The 16,879-nt window shown below is 28.5% G+C and overlaps 1 protein-coding gene across 1 annotated transcript in view; it reads right to left on the bottom strand.

Moving 5' to 3' along the window:
• LOC136988420 (PR domain zinc finger protein 15-like) overlaps positions 1–16,879 on the bottom strand; it is a 51,544-nt gene that overhangs the window by 22,342 nt on the left and 12,323 nt on the right. The window contains exons 5-10 of the mRNA XM_067286264.1: positions 15,660–15,823; positions 13,467–13,895; positions 10,637–10,831; positions 8,236–8,359; positions 823–1,241; positions 500–751 (exon numbers count right to left, since the gene is read on the bottom strand). Of these exons, the coding sequence (XP_067142365.1) occupies positions 500–751; positions 823–1,241; positions 8,236–8,359; positions 10,637–10,831; positions 13,467–13,895; positions 15,660–15,823 (1,583 nt within the window). The remainder of the gene's footprint in view (positions 1–499; positions 752–822; positions 1,242–8,235; positions 8,360–10,636; positions 10,832–13,466; positions 13,896–15,659; positions 15,824–16,879) is intronic.

A 16,879-nucleotide genomic window follows, 5' to 3' on the forward strand; every position in this document is an offset into this window, starting at 1 on the left:
ATAACTGAAATAACAAATGCCAGGTTATTTTCAAGATATATTAAGGCTAATTTAATTTACTGCTATCAGAATCTAGCTTAAAAGTTAAATGATTATGTTACTATCATGTATAATTAGAAATTAAATTTGAATTTTTAACTAATTTATAAATTTCTTAAAAATTTAAATTTAGAATTCCTTAAATAAAAAATTTCTTCATATAAGACAGGCAAGAGGCAAGTGATATATATATATATATATTTTTTTAGTGTGATCTCTGCTTCTGGCAAATATAGATTTAATAGTTAATGAGGATGGTTATACATAACACCATATTGTTGGAGACATCCAACATCCACAACCCTCAATTTTAACATAAGAAATAATATGGCAATTTAGGTATTTTATTCAGTTTGCAAAATATTTGCAAAGAAATAAATCAAATGTATCATAAGCTAATGCAGTGGTGCCTGCATATTACACCATAAACTAGAAAGTGTTTAATTTACAAAATAATTACCATATTGCAATTTGGGCATTTTGCTTGACCACTGACTTCAATTTCTTTAACTTGACCACATATTCTCATATGATTAGTAAGAGAAGCTAAAGAACTCAGCCACTTTCCACATATAGGACAAGAATGTTTCCCTGTATGAACTGGTAAATGTTTAAACAAATATCTTTCTTTAGAAAAAGTTTTACTGCAGATAGTACAAGTGAATTCTTCAACATTTGGCTTCATAGGACAAATATGATTTGTCAAAATTTCCTGAAATAAACATTTATCTCAAATTACTAAAACAAAATTTTTTATCATTGAATTAATTATAATTTACCAACCTTTGTAGCAAAGCTTTTTTTACATTCAGTGCAAGTGAATTCACCAGTGTGTTTTATTTTGTGTCTTTCCAAAAGCTTTTCTGTGAAAAATGACATTTTACAATACTCACAAGGATATTCAATTCTACTTTTTCTATTATCAGTTTCATTTTCACTTTCGGTTTCACTTGGCAAATTAGTTCCTGCCGAACAACTGTGTTTAAGCAAATTTTCTTTTCGAGCGAATGCTTTATGACATTTCTTGCACATGTACTTTCCAGTGTGCTTTATTATGTGACGAAAAAGGCAAATTGTTTTATCAAATGATTTGTTACACAAATCACATTTATATAATCTAACTTTTCTGGAATAAGCCTTTCTTAGTTTTGGTTTACTTTCACCTTCTTCTGATGTATCAGAATCATTATGAATAAATTTCTCTGAAATATTCAAAATTTAACAATTTTATATTCAATATTATTGTTAAAATTTTTCCAATTTCAAATATTTTAATCATCTCCTAAACTAATTAAGGCAATAATAACCCACACTCAAATCTCCTTTTGAATCAGCAGATCAAAATACAGCAAAACTCCAATTATCTGAATTAATTGGAATCTTGGCCATCTGGATATGCAAATATCCAGCTAATTGGATTTTTGCATAAAATAGTCATTTTTTTCTATCCAAACATCTCATTATGCATCTGTATACATAATTATAAGCAAATGAAATATTAAATGTACTTACAAATGAATATGGATTATTTTCTACACGTAGAAAAACAATTACTTTTTCGTGCAAATAAAATACATATACACACATGCCTATTTATTTTTGACAAAATCAGAAGGCAATTCAAACAATAGGGTTTCACTGTACTTTAATTTAAATCAATACAAACATTTTGGTCCTTTTTAAAAGACTATCAGGCTATCACAGAAAGAATATACTGAATTTATACTATGTTTGAGAATCTAAAAATTGTTCTAATTATATTTATTTCTTGTTCATGCTCAGTTAGTTTAAATATATTTGTTCAGTAACAGCCTGATGCTGGCCTTGTAAAAAGGGACAAAAACATTTGTGTTAATTAAAATAAAGTATTTTAATAACGAACAACTACACACCAGGGTGTATAAAACAAAAATGTTACTCACAAAAACCTTTAATCGGTGCATAACACACAATATCAGTCACTACAAACATTTTCAAAACCCCTCCTGGGTTCTTCTTCAGGTAAAAATTAACTGGAACGATTTTTGAAGATGAAAAAAGGAAGCAAATCACATGCCGAACAGCATCGAACGTCGAAGTTTTACATAAGGCCGAATGTTATTTTAAAAAATATCGATGTCACAAGGCATCATGGGAAATAAATCGTAAATGCTTCCCTAGCTCCTCCACAAACCATCCTTTATGTAAAAGATATTGTTAAAGCTCCGTATGCATTAGGGCCTGCCAAGCCAAGGAAAGAGTGATCTCATCCTTAGAATTGATGGTTATCAAACAAATCGATATTTCTAAAAATAGTTTTCGATCTTATGTTAAAGCTATGACAATTTGTTTCCCATGATGCCTTGTGACATCAATATTTTTTAAAATAACATTCGGCCTTATGTAAAACTTCGACGTCCGATGCTGTTTGGCATGTGATTAGCTTCCTTTTTTCATCTTCAAAAATTGTTCCAGTTAATTTTTAATTCTGAAGAAGAACCCAGGAGGGGTTTTGAAAATGTTTGTAGTGACTGATATTGTGTGTTATGCACCGGTTAAAGGTTTTTGTGAGTAACATTTTATTTTAAAGTATTTTGATCTGCTAATTCAAAAGATGGTTTAAGTGTGGGTTATCAAACATCTTAGCCTAAAAGTATAAAAATCATATTTTTAAGAATCAAAATATAAATCATTAAACCAAATTTTGTAAGTAAATTAACAATTGTAAAGCTATTACTATAGCTAAAATTTATTTATTTATTTATTTCAAATGCTCTTCTATTAATAGCAACTATACTTTACTAAAAAGTACTTGCAATTAAATATCATTAGCCCTCAAGCAAATTAACAATCATAATACTTACTACAATTAATATTGTAATTAAAATAATCACTGAATAATTAGTAAATTAAAATTCATCCATTTATTGCAAATACTCTTCAATTAACAAGTACAATTATGGGACAGAAAAACTGTTTGTAACTTGAGTTTTGTACAACTTTAAAGTCATTTTCATTCTTAACAAATAGACACAAATCATTAATGAATGTATATAAATGTGACAAAAACATGTCAATATATAAAACTGTACTAATAGTATAAAATACCATGTTAAATATATAAATAAAAACAACTGGATATAGTATACTACTAAAATTCTGAGTTTGGTTGTAATTAAATATAGAAGAAACAATACAAAATACAACACATTTTAAAGAATCTTATAACTCAAATGAGAATATAGGTATACCTCGCCTTACATCGGTAATTGGTTCCAAGAGAGGCGATGTAAGTTGAATTTACTTGTGTAGTTATGACGTAAGTCGAAACTACGGCGGAAAACACCAATAATGAGCACTTAAAGACCACTAAATAAGACGAAAACACAGAAACACAGATGTTTTCATGTTTCGTTCTCTAGGATTTATGATGATTATATTAACATTTACCGTAAATGTACATATTTTAATATGATTTATGTGCTTTTAACGCTTTTCTAGTGATATTATGACTTCAATATTTGTGGCGGATGAATTTAAAGTCTAATAAAATGACTTAAACTTGATTTTTATTTTTCCATATACTTTTTTGACAAACGATGTATAATCGAGAACGACGTAACTCGAGGTATACCTGTAGAAACAAAATAAAACAAGTTTCATTAAAATTGGTGGATGAATTACCAAGGTTATCATTATGTTTTCTGCTGATAATATCCTGTATGACGTCACTTTTAAAATTTCCAATTTCATTTTTGAAACCCCACAAAAGCATTTGTTTCAAATTTACATCACTTTGCTGATGTGAACCCAATGTATACAGAATGAATATTTAGTCTGTATACATTGGATTCATGATGGAATGGGTTAGCTGGCGTGTTCTCAAAATTGAATTCAGATGGATAAAGGATAAGGATCTGAACATTGAACAGCAAATGAACAAACTTTTATGGTGCTCAATATAAGCTTCTAATCTGTATTATCAATTAATTAGTAATAAATAACTATGAGCCTCGTCGGCCTTATTGTTATAAGGCCAACAAAGCTCATAGTTATTTATTAATAATTTTATGGTGTTGTTGTAAAATTTATGAAGAAAAAAGGAAACTTATGAAGGAGATCATATTAATGAGATTCTTCTTGAAAGCTACACCCAGGACTTCTATCTCTATAAATACTTCCATTTCTTCACAGTCATCTCCCTTACCCAGGCCTTCTGAAGCTTCTGATAACCCAGCTGATAACTTCAATGGTGACACAAGTGCTTTGAAACCATTACCACCTTTTGAAGGATTCAATGACTAAAATATTAATCTAAATGACTTAAATGAATGAACTTTATTTTTCTTGGTACATTTTAATAATTTTTGCTGATTGTATTTTTATGTTCTCTGATACGTAAGAAATGCAAATTAAAGAAAAATTATCAAGTTGGAGTTTCCTTTAAACTATTTCTTTACAGAGAATAAATAAAGCAATTAAGCTCTTCATCAGTTCACTTAACAACCTAGTTGTAAGAATGGAATTCAGTCATTAAATGATGAGTGTCTATATTTCAAATATATTATTTATATATAAAATAGAATGGCAATCTGTCTGTCTTCTATACACTTGTAATCCTTCAACCAATATGCATCCATACTTTACTGACATTCATTGGAAATAAATTACAAATCAAATGTCAGTTGCATTCAAATAGAACAAAAATTTTTAACATTCTAGAATAAATATTTCAAATGTTGATAGCCAGACCTTTAAAGTTACAAATAAATGAAAATATAACAATACATGCATAAAACATATATAAAAAAATTTAAGAACAAATAATAATAGCTGAGTAAGAGCATTACCCCAATGCACATGCTGTAAGTTCATATAGTGTCATTTGACATATATTCCAAAAAAGGCTCTCATGTCATAGGATATGGCATCAACTCTCACCAAGTCCTACAGGACCAAGGTTTGATCCAAGGCTTATTTCAAGGGGAAATCTATAGGCATTACATATCTATAAAATGCTACTATTACCTATTACAGTATCTTCTATTCTTTATAAATTTTAAGTCTACAGGTGGTTTAATATAATCTATATATCAAACTTTTCATAATATGCATACACATAAGCAATGAAACCCAAACCTCATACTTATCAAATCATTAACTTTTAGATTAATTTCAGGCTAGAACTTTGGCATGGCAAATAATCTGAAGTAACTTGTGTAGTTATACCTGTTTATTTCTTAATTTGGAAGTAAAGATCAGAGATCTGTGTAATATTACTGGCAATACATCTTTACAGTAAACAGCAGTTGTTGGTTTGAGTACTTCTCCAGATCAATCTTCTCTTCCAGAATATTTTAAATTATTAAATTTACTACAAGATTGGCAGTCTAATCACAACCTTCTGATCAAATCTTTTTGAACTGATTATTAGCAGTAGCCAAGTTCTAGTCTGAAATGAATATGTGAGAGCCCGGACTCAAAAAAAAGATTTTTGGATGAAAAAATTATTTTTGAAATTAAATTGTGTTCAAATTTTTATAGCAAAAAATTAATATTTAATTGTAAAGGATATGATTGTATCTTTCACTGAAGTCACTTCTTTCCCAGGTGACACATCAAATGTGTCACCAGGAACCTAACAACAAAAATCACTATTAGACGGGAAAATCAACATTACCAAAAAAGGGCAATAGAAGAAAGAGGGGAGAACCCCCCAAATAAAAGGCAATGTCTGATGATGACACAAAAGTTCATCATCATCATGAGTTCACTGATCAACAACTGTATGCTGTGTTCTAGCCATGCTCCACCGCTTCCATTTGCTGGACTGTAGTCAAACTGTATCAAGAATTCAACAAGAACTGTATCATCAAGTCTATCCAACCTAGCAGAAACCTCTTATCAAGACTACCTTTGATCAGGCTGATTCGACCAACAAACGTATTTACACTTCACAAAGTGTAAACTCTCTCTCTCTCAGCTAGGGACTAGCTACAATGGTACTAAGCATTATATAAAAAGATATGTATTATCTTATGCATATATGTATAAATAGTTTATGACCAATAAATGGGTATCTGTTATGTTAATCTGTAGTGGAGTGCATTTTTCTGAGCACGCTGTCTCTTGAACCATCTCCATCCAAAGTCCAACTGCCTGCAAACGTGACCGCTTGCACAAGAAAGTGAACTTAATGGCCATTGAAATTTCTGTCTCTGTCCTTAAAGACACAGTGGTGTCAGTCCTGATAATTTAGTCATTGCCAACGCAATGTCGATCCTTCAGTCAAGTGGTGACGAAGCATAGGGGGTACTTCGTGCATTGTCATGTTAATAGCAGATATTGCCTGAACACAGGCAACGTCTGACTATATATATATATATGTATGTATGTAAGTGGTTTCCCAAGGTTATAATATTAGAGAATGGGAAATTCTGATCAATGTTTCTCAAGATTTCTAAGGAAACATTGGCCTAATATGATGAAAAATGTAATTGATCCAGAAGTATCTAAAAACTAACTTAAAAATTAAAAATTTTTGAAAAAAATCAATAAATGCCTTTTATTAACATATGCTTGATGATCATATTGCAGATGGTCCAATAAACCATATCTGCCATCATTATGCTGTATCACAATTAAAATGTTTTAAACATTTTGAAGCTTGAACAAATAAATGTTAATTTTTTTGCATTAATGAAGAAGGCTTAAGTTCCTGTAGTACTTCCCTTGTATCCGCAACTGGTAATTTATATATGAGAAAAGCTTGTTAAGGATCTATAAACACTGATCTAATGTCTCTTGTGTACAAAGTGATTGTACTGCCAGACAAAAATTACTGTATACTAGGCCATAAAATTTAAAATTTTCACATATATCCAGATTTAAAATAATTATTATGTAACAAATAAAAAAATTATGACCCACATAAATAACTGTATAATAAACATTTTAATAAATACTATGTGTAAAATGTCTTGGATATTTAGACAATACATCTTTAGACAATTATATAGCTTTTAAATAAATTATAGCCCATATAGCTTTTAAATAAATTATTTTAAAATACAAAACAATTCCATTTCATTTAATCTATTAGATGAAAATTACTAAATCAAAATCAAAAACATTTCTACTTTCGCAGTTGATTTGTTTCATTATTAGTGAACAAAAAATAAATGCAGACAAAATATTCATTAAAACAAATACAAATATATTAGCGAGGTTGAGGCCAAAGTTTTAAATGCGAAAACGTGTACGTCGGACGTTCAGCACCACTTTCCTGTAGGCCTAGAAGTTTGACAATGGCGTTTGGAAAGTCAGTGAAATCATGCTCGACATTCCAAAGGACATATATTTTGTATTCATTAATATTTTGTGATATCACTTTTGGCTTTAATCGGCTTTTGCATGCTGTCAATCAGGCTTTGATTGACAGTAAGGCAGTTGATAAAATTTACATACTTCTAATGTACTTTTTATATAATTAACTAAATAAATTAGCATAAGAACTGGAAGTTTAAATCTTAGTCTGAGACATTTCTTTTCCAAATTTTTTTTACATATTATTATTATATTAAATAAAATTATGACTACAATTACTGAATATTCAAAGCAACATTATCTAGTGTAATTCAATGTTTTATGATCCAAAGATTTTCACTGCATCTTATTTAAATAGATGCAGAAAACATTTATACTATTAATCAACAATACTCTTAAAACCATGAAAATTTTTACTGTTGGTGAATGCTTTCAGCTTTAAACTCATCCATTTTCAGACTATATCAATCCATAATGGATCATATTTTAATTTAGGATTTGTAATTCATTACAGAACAATTTAGCCTAAAAATGGATGCCATTAAAATTAACATTAAAAAAATCTGCTGGTTTTAAAGATATCGTTAATTAATATAATATTTACCAATTGTGATTGTATTGTTCAGAAAGCAGTTGAAAATACTACATGGTCTGATATATGGTTGATATTATAATGTTATTTGAATGAATAATTGTCAATTCATATTGATTTTTTACATAAAAACGTTTTATAATCAAATATAAAATGAAATTACTGTAGTTCAAATAAGAATATTCTTAAGAAATTTTGTACATTAAGTTATATTATTGTGGAAATTGTAACATATTTATAAACATTCTAATTGCTTAATAAGAATTTTTTCATCTAAATTTCAAATTCAAAATTCTTACTTTTTTTTATTCCATCTTCAATATATGAATATTCTTCCTCTTTACTTTCATCAACATCATCATCTTCGTCGTCGTCGTCGTCGTCATCATCATCGCTTTCAGATGCTTCTTTCTCATTAGGTCCCTTAGAAATAAAATAATATTTAAGTAATTACTCTATTCATGGAACTTTATTGTATTTGTGTCAAAATAATGAAATTAAATTGAAAAAATTTAATAGAGAGAAAGAGCTAAGTAAACTCCAAAATCAGATGGGACTAGATATAAAATAAAAAATAAACACCAGTCAAGATGTAAATCTATGCAACCCTTTAAAGTAAGCTGATGCCTTTATGAGACAATGTCCTGGTTCCAATTGAGGCATTCTGGTTCAAAGTTTTCATTAATTTTTATTAAATACTTATAAATTGTCTAGTGATTTGCAAATTGCGAATAACTGTGCTAAATATTTGAAGTAAGTAAAAACATTGCTACTTTTAATTGAATATATTAAAGTTTTATTCATTTTAATATAAGTTTGAAAATAAAATGAATTAGATTCCTACGGAAACAAATTCCAATGTGATTATTCCTAAAACTAACAAACTAATGGAGTTTGTTAGTTTTAGGAACTTATTAATTTTTCTAGATTAGTCAAGAAAAGCTACAAATATCTAGTAAACATTTGCTATTTGCAAACATTTAACCAAGTAAATTAATCCAAAATATCTAATAATGTGGAAAAAAGAGGTATCATTTAGATATTCAGCAGCAATTCTTTTTTTATTCAGGATATAACATCTATAGAGAAACTTAAAAATTTTTTACATTAAAATTATATAAATTTTAAATATTTATGTAAAAGGACAGTATACTATTATTAAACTTCTTGTTTGTTATTTTATGTGGTTTGCTGTTCTTTTTGGGAAGGTTTTCTTTGCCTAAATGGGCATTACCTTTAATAAATACATTTTTGAACTTTTTATAGTCACTTTTTCAAATCTATTACAAAAACTTTTTAAATAAAGCAACTTATATATTATAAGATAAAGTATAATGTATAAAAAACAAAATTGGCAACTGTTTTACAACTGATCAAAGTTTTTTCAACAAACAAAATCTTTATTTAATATATTAATCATATTTAAAAAGCAATTCTGTATGTATAAATTGCTAAGCATAAGAAAATTAAACATATATTTTTAAAAATAAAACTATTATATATATACTGTACTTATTCTAACAAACAGCACACTAACTTTTTTCATCTTGCAGTTGCATTGTTTACCAGGTGATTATTATTAAAGGGCACAGTTTATTAAAATTAGTAATCTGTGACATTTACTGTACATGACAGAGTAATGCTTTTCAGTCTTCTTTCTACACACATTTTCTGGGCTGCAATTTTCAATTTTCAGACCTGTAAATTCCTACTGGTGTCTTTCCAGCTGTCTGTCCTTCCTTAATCTCAAGAGCAGAGTTAGATATATGAAAGTCGAGACCAGATATGGAAAGCATTGAGGCAAGAGGATTCAATTCCATATATAAACTTCCAGTTTGGATCAGAAGTTATGTTATTTAAATTCAAAAATTTTCTCCAGAATGGCATTAGTTAGATGACCAGGACTGTTGTTAATAGGAAAAGTATGATGTACAGGGGCAAGACACTACTAAAATTGAAAGCATATATTTTAAATTACAGGTACTCCTCACTTTACGAACGAGTTCCGTTCCAACGACTATGTTGTTAAGCGAATTGGTTGATAAGCGAGGAGCTTGCGCCAGGAATATAGGATCGTTGTAAAATTATCCAAATTATGCAACAAACTTCAAATTTATTCATAAAAAGACTATTATAATACACTATTAGCCTATTATAGTACTATAAGACTATTACAGTACATGCAAGCCTATTATAGTACGCTTAGTGCACATGTCACCATTCGCCACTGACCAACACTCAAGCTGAGAAAGGGGATTCCCTGAATTGCAGGTTGAAACTCGATTGGTCATAAGTGCGAGTGGTCGTTAAGCAGATAGGTCGTAAAGTGAGGAGTACCTGTAAATAAATTGAAAATATGATTAAAAATTGCAGCCTGGCATTATGATGATGTCAAAATAAATAATTGTTTGTTCCCTCTGCATTACCAGAAGCATCTTGCATAGTTTGTAATTAACAAACAAAACAAAAAAAGAATACACAAAGATTTTTTAAAAAATGATAAAAACAAGTCCAGTGAAACTGAAATTTGATTGTAAATAACATTCTATATAATTGTTAATCATGTTTATCATGCTCTTGCTGGTACATTTTCTGCACTTACATATTTAATTACTTTGCATTGTTATTCACACTAAATTTCAAATATTTCTCATAGATATTTAAATCTAAAATAATTATTATAGTTTTGTGTTAACTTACATCAATTAAAATTAATGCTTTCCTTCTACTCCTAAGATTATATTTTCCAAATGCTGATTGAGAAATTTTTCTGGATACAATCTCAAATTTTTTTTCTTTAAATTGCTGTTGTTCTTTAATGATTTCACTCTTTCTCTTCTTCATACTATTGTCAGTAATATCATTCGGAGTTGTATTCTCATCTTGAAGAGTAGGCTATAAATAATTAATTTTTATTAAAAAATTTTTTAAATCACAGAATTTTACTTAAGTTATTTTCTGAGAAACAAAAATTTCATAGTTATAGAGAAGGTGTCTAAGAAAATATATGCATGCTTCAATAACCCTAAATCCAATTTTCTTTCTTAATACAAAATCTATATAATTAAAGTAAACAATTGAAGAGACATAGTCTTTACAGGCTTCATGAATAACAGGCCTTTACCATATATTTTGGCAGATAGGCAACAATTGTATCATTAAAGAAAAAAGTCGTGGATCATCTTGTAGAATTTAGACGAAAGCCTAAAATTTTGTTTTTGAGATAGGTAAGGACATGTGCCTGCAGAGAAAAGTAAAAAATTGGAGTTTGAAAAGTTTTGGAAAGTTCTAAAATGTTTTATAGTTTGGGATTATTTTTATGCTTTGAGAATTTTTGGAAAGTTTTAATGCAATCAAACTTCCATATCTTGAACTTCTATACAGTAAATTTCTTCGTATAACCAATTTTTGCATTGTACGCTGCTCCTTCAGCCAAAAATATGTGTAAAATTGCTTCTAAATAATGAAGTTAAATTTCTATATAACAAATTTTTTTAATTTGTAAGGACCATCGATCATTGAAAGTCAATTACTCTCTCTGAATAGAGTTCAAATTTAAGTTAAATTTCAGGTATCAATCTAAACTCTTTGTAAAACCACAGCCCAGGTGTGAGAAATACTGGTCATTAGTTTTTAAAACCATCATGTAACCTGCCCCCCATGTGGCTATCAATTGTAAAGAAGGGGAGAGAGATTAGGTCCAAATGCCATCATTGCCAGATGAATGATTTACAATTAATATGTTGAAAACATTAGAAAGGTGGACTCTACTGCTAGACTAATTTTTGAAGTTAGTGAGATTTTATTTTATTTAATAAGTCGTCCAATTGGAATTTGGAAAACTTAATATTGTATAGTGTTTAAGTCTTATTAAAAAATTTAATGTATTGTGGGAAATTAATAAAGGCTCAAAAAAGAGACATTATAGCAAAGTTTGGAATTCCTGTAAGTAGTTTATCAACCATAATAACAAATCAATTTTGAAATTAGCCTATGATGAAAGACTTACAGGAAAAGATGCTACAACCTGCATTTATGTTGATGTAGATGAAGCAGTTTTAATGCTTTTAATAAATGTGAAGCATATTAGGAAGAGAGAACGATTATGAAAATGTATTTAAAAAAGTTGTAAGTATTTTAACACAAATGTAAACTTACTTAAAATTAAAACTATGTTTATATTATGTTATTACCGTATATTACATTTACATTAATTTAAATTATGTAAAATAATGAAAAAAAATTATGTCAAAATGATAATTTATTTACCAAAAAGTGTAAATTTCAGTATAACAAAATTTCCCTACAGCAAATTTTTTTCAGGAGTTAGCAACTTCATTATATAGAAGTTTGACTCTACTTCCAATAACTCTCTTAGTGATATTTTTATCGTTAAGGATCAAAACATGTCTGATAATAAAGTTCTCTTTGAATGAAATTTTGTAATTTTCAATAAAATATATTTCTAATAAAATTACAATTAAAAATTCATTCAATTTCCCTCCTATATTTTAAAAACTTTATTTTCAGCATTGAACTCACCTTACCCTCTTGAGGTTTATATCCTCATCTATCTCAAAAAACATCTACTAATGTCATTAACCAATTTTCATTTTATTATCTAGTTAGAAGGGTTTCAAATAAATGTTTGAAAGTAAAAAATTCTCCACAATTATAAAGTTACAGAAAATTACTTTTTAGCTTTTACAGGTACTCCTCACTTTACAACCAAGTTCCGTTCCGACGACTATGTCGTTAAGCGAATTGGTCGATAAGCGAGGAGCTTGCTCCGGGAATATAGGATCATCATAAAAGTATACAAATTATGCAACAAACTTCAAATTTATTCATAAAAAGACTATTATAGTATGCTATTAGCCTATTATAGTACACTTAGTGCACATGTCACCACTTGCCACTGACCGACACTCAAGCTGAGAAAGGGGATTCCCCGAATTGCAGGTCAAAACTCGATTGGTCGTAAGTGCGAGTGGTCGTTAAGCAGATAGGTCGTAAAGTGGGGAGCACCTGTACTTGATTCCCACCTAGTCGAAAATTCTAATATTCTAGTACTATGTGCAGTTCAGTGTTCTATCATTTCCCACAATTTACTCAAAATTGTTCTCACAATATTATAAAAATCCTTATGAAATAATGTCCTTTAAAAATAAGTTATATGATTACAATACACCTTCTGTACATAAGCAATATTACACAGGCCTAAGCACAGCTTTGAAAACCATACTTGTAACAGTGATTCCAGAATGATATCCTATTGATAATAAGTTGAAGACTACATGTATTAAAATAACACATAACTGAATTATCATATATTTTTGAAATTTTTCGGAAAAAAATAAAAATTTGTAAAAAATGTCAATCATTAAAATGGATGTAAACATTTTTTGAGACACCCTATATGACAGTAACTTTAATATCATTTTACAGTAATATTCAATCTAACATTATCGAAAATAAATCAAAACTCTAAATGAAAATTAACTATAAAGTAACAGAATTAATATATTACCTGAGTTTTTATTATTTCTTCTTCTTCTTGAATTGTATCAGTACTCTTAGTGTCCTGCATGGAATGACTAGATTCTTGTTCTGTTTCATTTATTTCATTTTCTGAATTATTTTTTGAAGGTTCATTGTGTGCATTTTCTGAAGTTGTCAAATTACTATTAGTTTCTAATTCATTATTCTCTAAAGTTTCATCATTAACTTTTTCATTATCTTGTAATATATTATTAACCTCTTTTTCTTTATCACAATATTGTTGGTCTTGTGAAAATTCTGAACAAGCTCTTCTCTTTCTTGATGGCTTATAATGACTTTGTAAATGTTTGGCAAATTCTATACAATCAAAAAATATTTGAGTGCACTGAGAACAAATCCATTTTTCCTTTTCATTTTTAATACCTAAAGCTTTGGCCTTTGAGATCTTTCCTTCCTTCTATCAATACAGAAATAAAATTTTTTTAAACTATATTTTTACATTTATTATTATTATTAACAAATACAGTCGAGTCTGCATAAGTCAACATCCGGATAACTCGACACCATTGGTTAAGTAGTCACTTTTCTGTGGTCCCGGCCGACTTACATAGGCATTAATGTTAAAAAACTCTGGTTTATTCGACACTGTTTAATTCGTCACTACTGGATAAGTTAACATACTTTCGCTGTCCCACACTCTGATAAGTTGTCACCCCTCCTGAAAAAATGAATACACTCCTCACGTGTGGTGCAAACTCATTTTTTTTCGGGAGGGGGAGTCTATTTATTTATTAATATATAATTATTATATTTAATAATATAATAATATATTATTATAATATATATATATATATATTATAATATAATAATTATTATAATATATATAATATTATATAATAATAATATATATATATATATATACATATATATTAATAAAAATGCCTTAATATTTTATGTATTTTTATGTATAAAATAATAACAGATAAACAAAAAGAAAATATACAATCTATATTTATGTCACACCAGAATCCAATTTTGCATTTTCTCATGCCAGAGGCATTAAGAATCCGTAGATGTTACTTGCCAACAATTGACAATTGCGAAGATGATGTTTTCAAGGCATTCGTGATCGTTGAAAAAGAAAATTGAGACAGTTAAGTGCTCAAAACAAACAACACTAAACAAATTTTTCAGTTTTTCATCTACAGAGTAATTGTAAATGGAGGACACAATGTATTGTAAGCCTATACTACTGCATAACACACTACTGTATTTTATTAATTGTAGTTTTGTGGTATTTTTTCCAACTTCGCTTTAGTCGTCACATCGGATAACTCGACACATTTCCACTTCCCCTTGGGGTGTCGACTTATGTGGACTTGACTGTATATCCAATTTTTCAACTAAATATTAGAAACTTAAATTTATAAATAATGACAGAATGTATACTCTGTCAAACAAGTCTAGTCTTAGAAGTGAGTAGATTGAATACAGGAGACCAATCAAATGATCATCCAGATCTCCAGACTCCATTTCCCTAGAAGTCATCATTTATTTGCAGTATACACCTATGTATTATTGAATGATTTTGAGGAACAAATCCATGTCAACAAATCACGACTGATACTTCCAAATATGTACAATGCAGCACCATATCATTCTATGTATACAACAGAAGGGTTAACAATTAGAATATTTGTTTTCATAACGATTTTGCTCATGAGACCAGATTGAATGGATGGATAGCATACATATTTTAGTAATACATATATATCAAATATGATCTGGTAGAAATATAACTAGATATTTTTTTTATAATTTTTTTCTTATAAACAATGATACAATAACTTTTTAGCAAAGAGATTCATCTATTTAATGGGATAAAAATGATTTGCACAAAGCGGCATTTTTTCAGAACCTAACTACCATGTTATACAGATATCTATATTAGCTTTCAAAATGTATTTTTATTATTAATCCAAAATTAAAAGATGCAAACATGTTTCAATGTCTTTTTATTTTTTAATTTTGGTCAAATATGGACTAGATAAAATTATATTGATAACTATATTTAATCATAGATTAAGTTGCCATTCTTTGTATTTAAGGATATTTATTACTTCTGAAAAATTTATTGAAACATTTACATATTTAAAATGTGAAGTATTTATATCATTTCAATCTTCTCTTAATTAATATATAACTAATCAATTATACAAACCTCAGGTGTTTTTGAGGGTTCATTGTTTACTGGAGATGTTTGTGGTACTTTACGAGGTCTTCCTCGCTTTCTTTTAGGAGGCGAAATCGTATTTTCATCATTATCTTCAAAAATATTTGTTGACAGTTTAAGATTCTGTACTAGCTTCTTTATTCCTGTTGAAGCTGAAAAATAGTACTAAACAATTAATTTTTAGTTATTTGTCCTATAAAATAACAAAATATAATTACAAAAAATAACTAAAGATCTTTATAATCCAGCAAATACTTATTTAAGAAATACAACCATGGAATTAAATTAAAGAATAAAAAAGGAAGAATGTTAATAATTTTACTATTATATTTAAAATGTAATAAAATGTGTAACCAATTTGTTTTATAATTATTTTACATAAATAATATTTAATAAAATAAGACAATAGTCATAAACTAAAATTAAAAACATATTTGAAAACAGCGGTATAATGAAGAAGCCCAAACAACATGGGCCTGATTGAGGTCTTCATGGTTTTCTGGCAAACTGTGTAAGGATGTCTGTTGGGTCTTTTTTCCTTCTCTCCTCTAACATGTTGTAATATGGTTTGAGAGTATTTCTTATAACTCTTTAGATCAGGGGTCGCCAAAGTGGTCGATATCGACCCCCTGGGGTTGATAAAACATTATTTGGGGGCCGATGAAAAGACTAAAACTTACAAAGTTTAAACCGAATGTTGCTAATCTTGCTAAGGATCATCAAGCTCATCTGTCTCATTGATTGTCAGTTACAAAAATTATTATTAACATATATACAATAAATGTAAAATTAAAAAATATATATTAAAATAGTAGAAGCTTTTTTTTGCTTGTAACACAAACTTTTTGGTGGGGATCGACGTGAGGTTTCAAAATGTTGTAGGGAGTCAGTGATCAAAAAAGTTTGCCGACCCCTGCTTTAGATAGAAGAGCTGCATTCCCAGTCAGGATCATTATCACAAAGAGCATTTTTTTAAATATTTATTTGAGGAAAGGAATTAGCTACTAATCTATTTCCAACTCATATCACATATGGTTGCACATTATTTAGAATCTTTTTATCAGGTCAATCACCATTCTTATTTAGACTAGCTAATCAAAACTCTGCTGTACTATAAAGAAAATATTAATTTTCTATGCAATAGTTCAGAAGTACATACATCATAAAATGTATTTTTGATATTAAAAGTTATTTTAGCAAAGTCTGTA

The sequence above is a fragment of the Centruroides vittatus genome, unplaced genomic scaffold (genome assembly GCF_030686945.1).
Source record: "Centruroides vittatus isolate TY-2023 unplaced genomic scaffold, ASM3068694v2 scaffold_3315, whole genome shotgun sequence".
NCBI classification, from domain to species: domain Eukaryota; kingdom Metazoa; phylum Arthropoda; class Arachnida; order Scorpiones; family Buthidae; genus Centruroides; species Centruroides vittatus.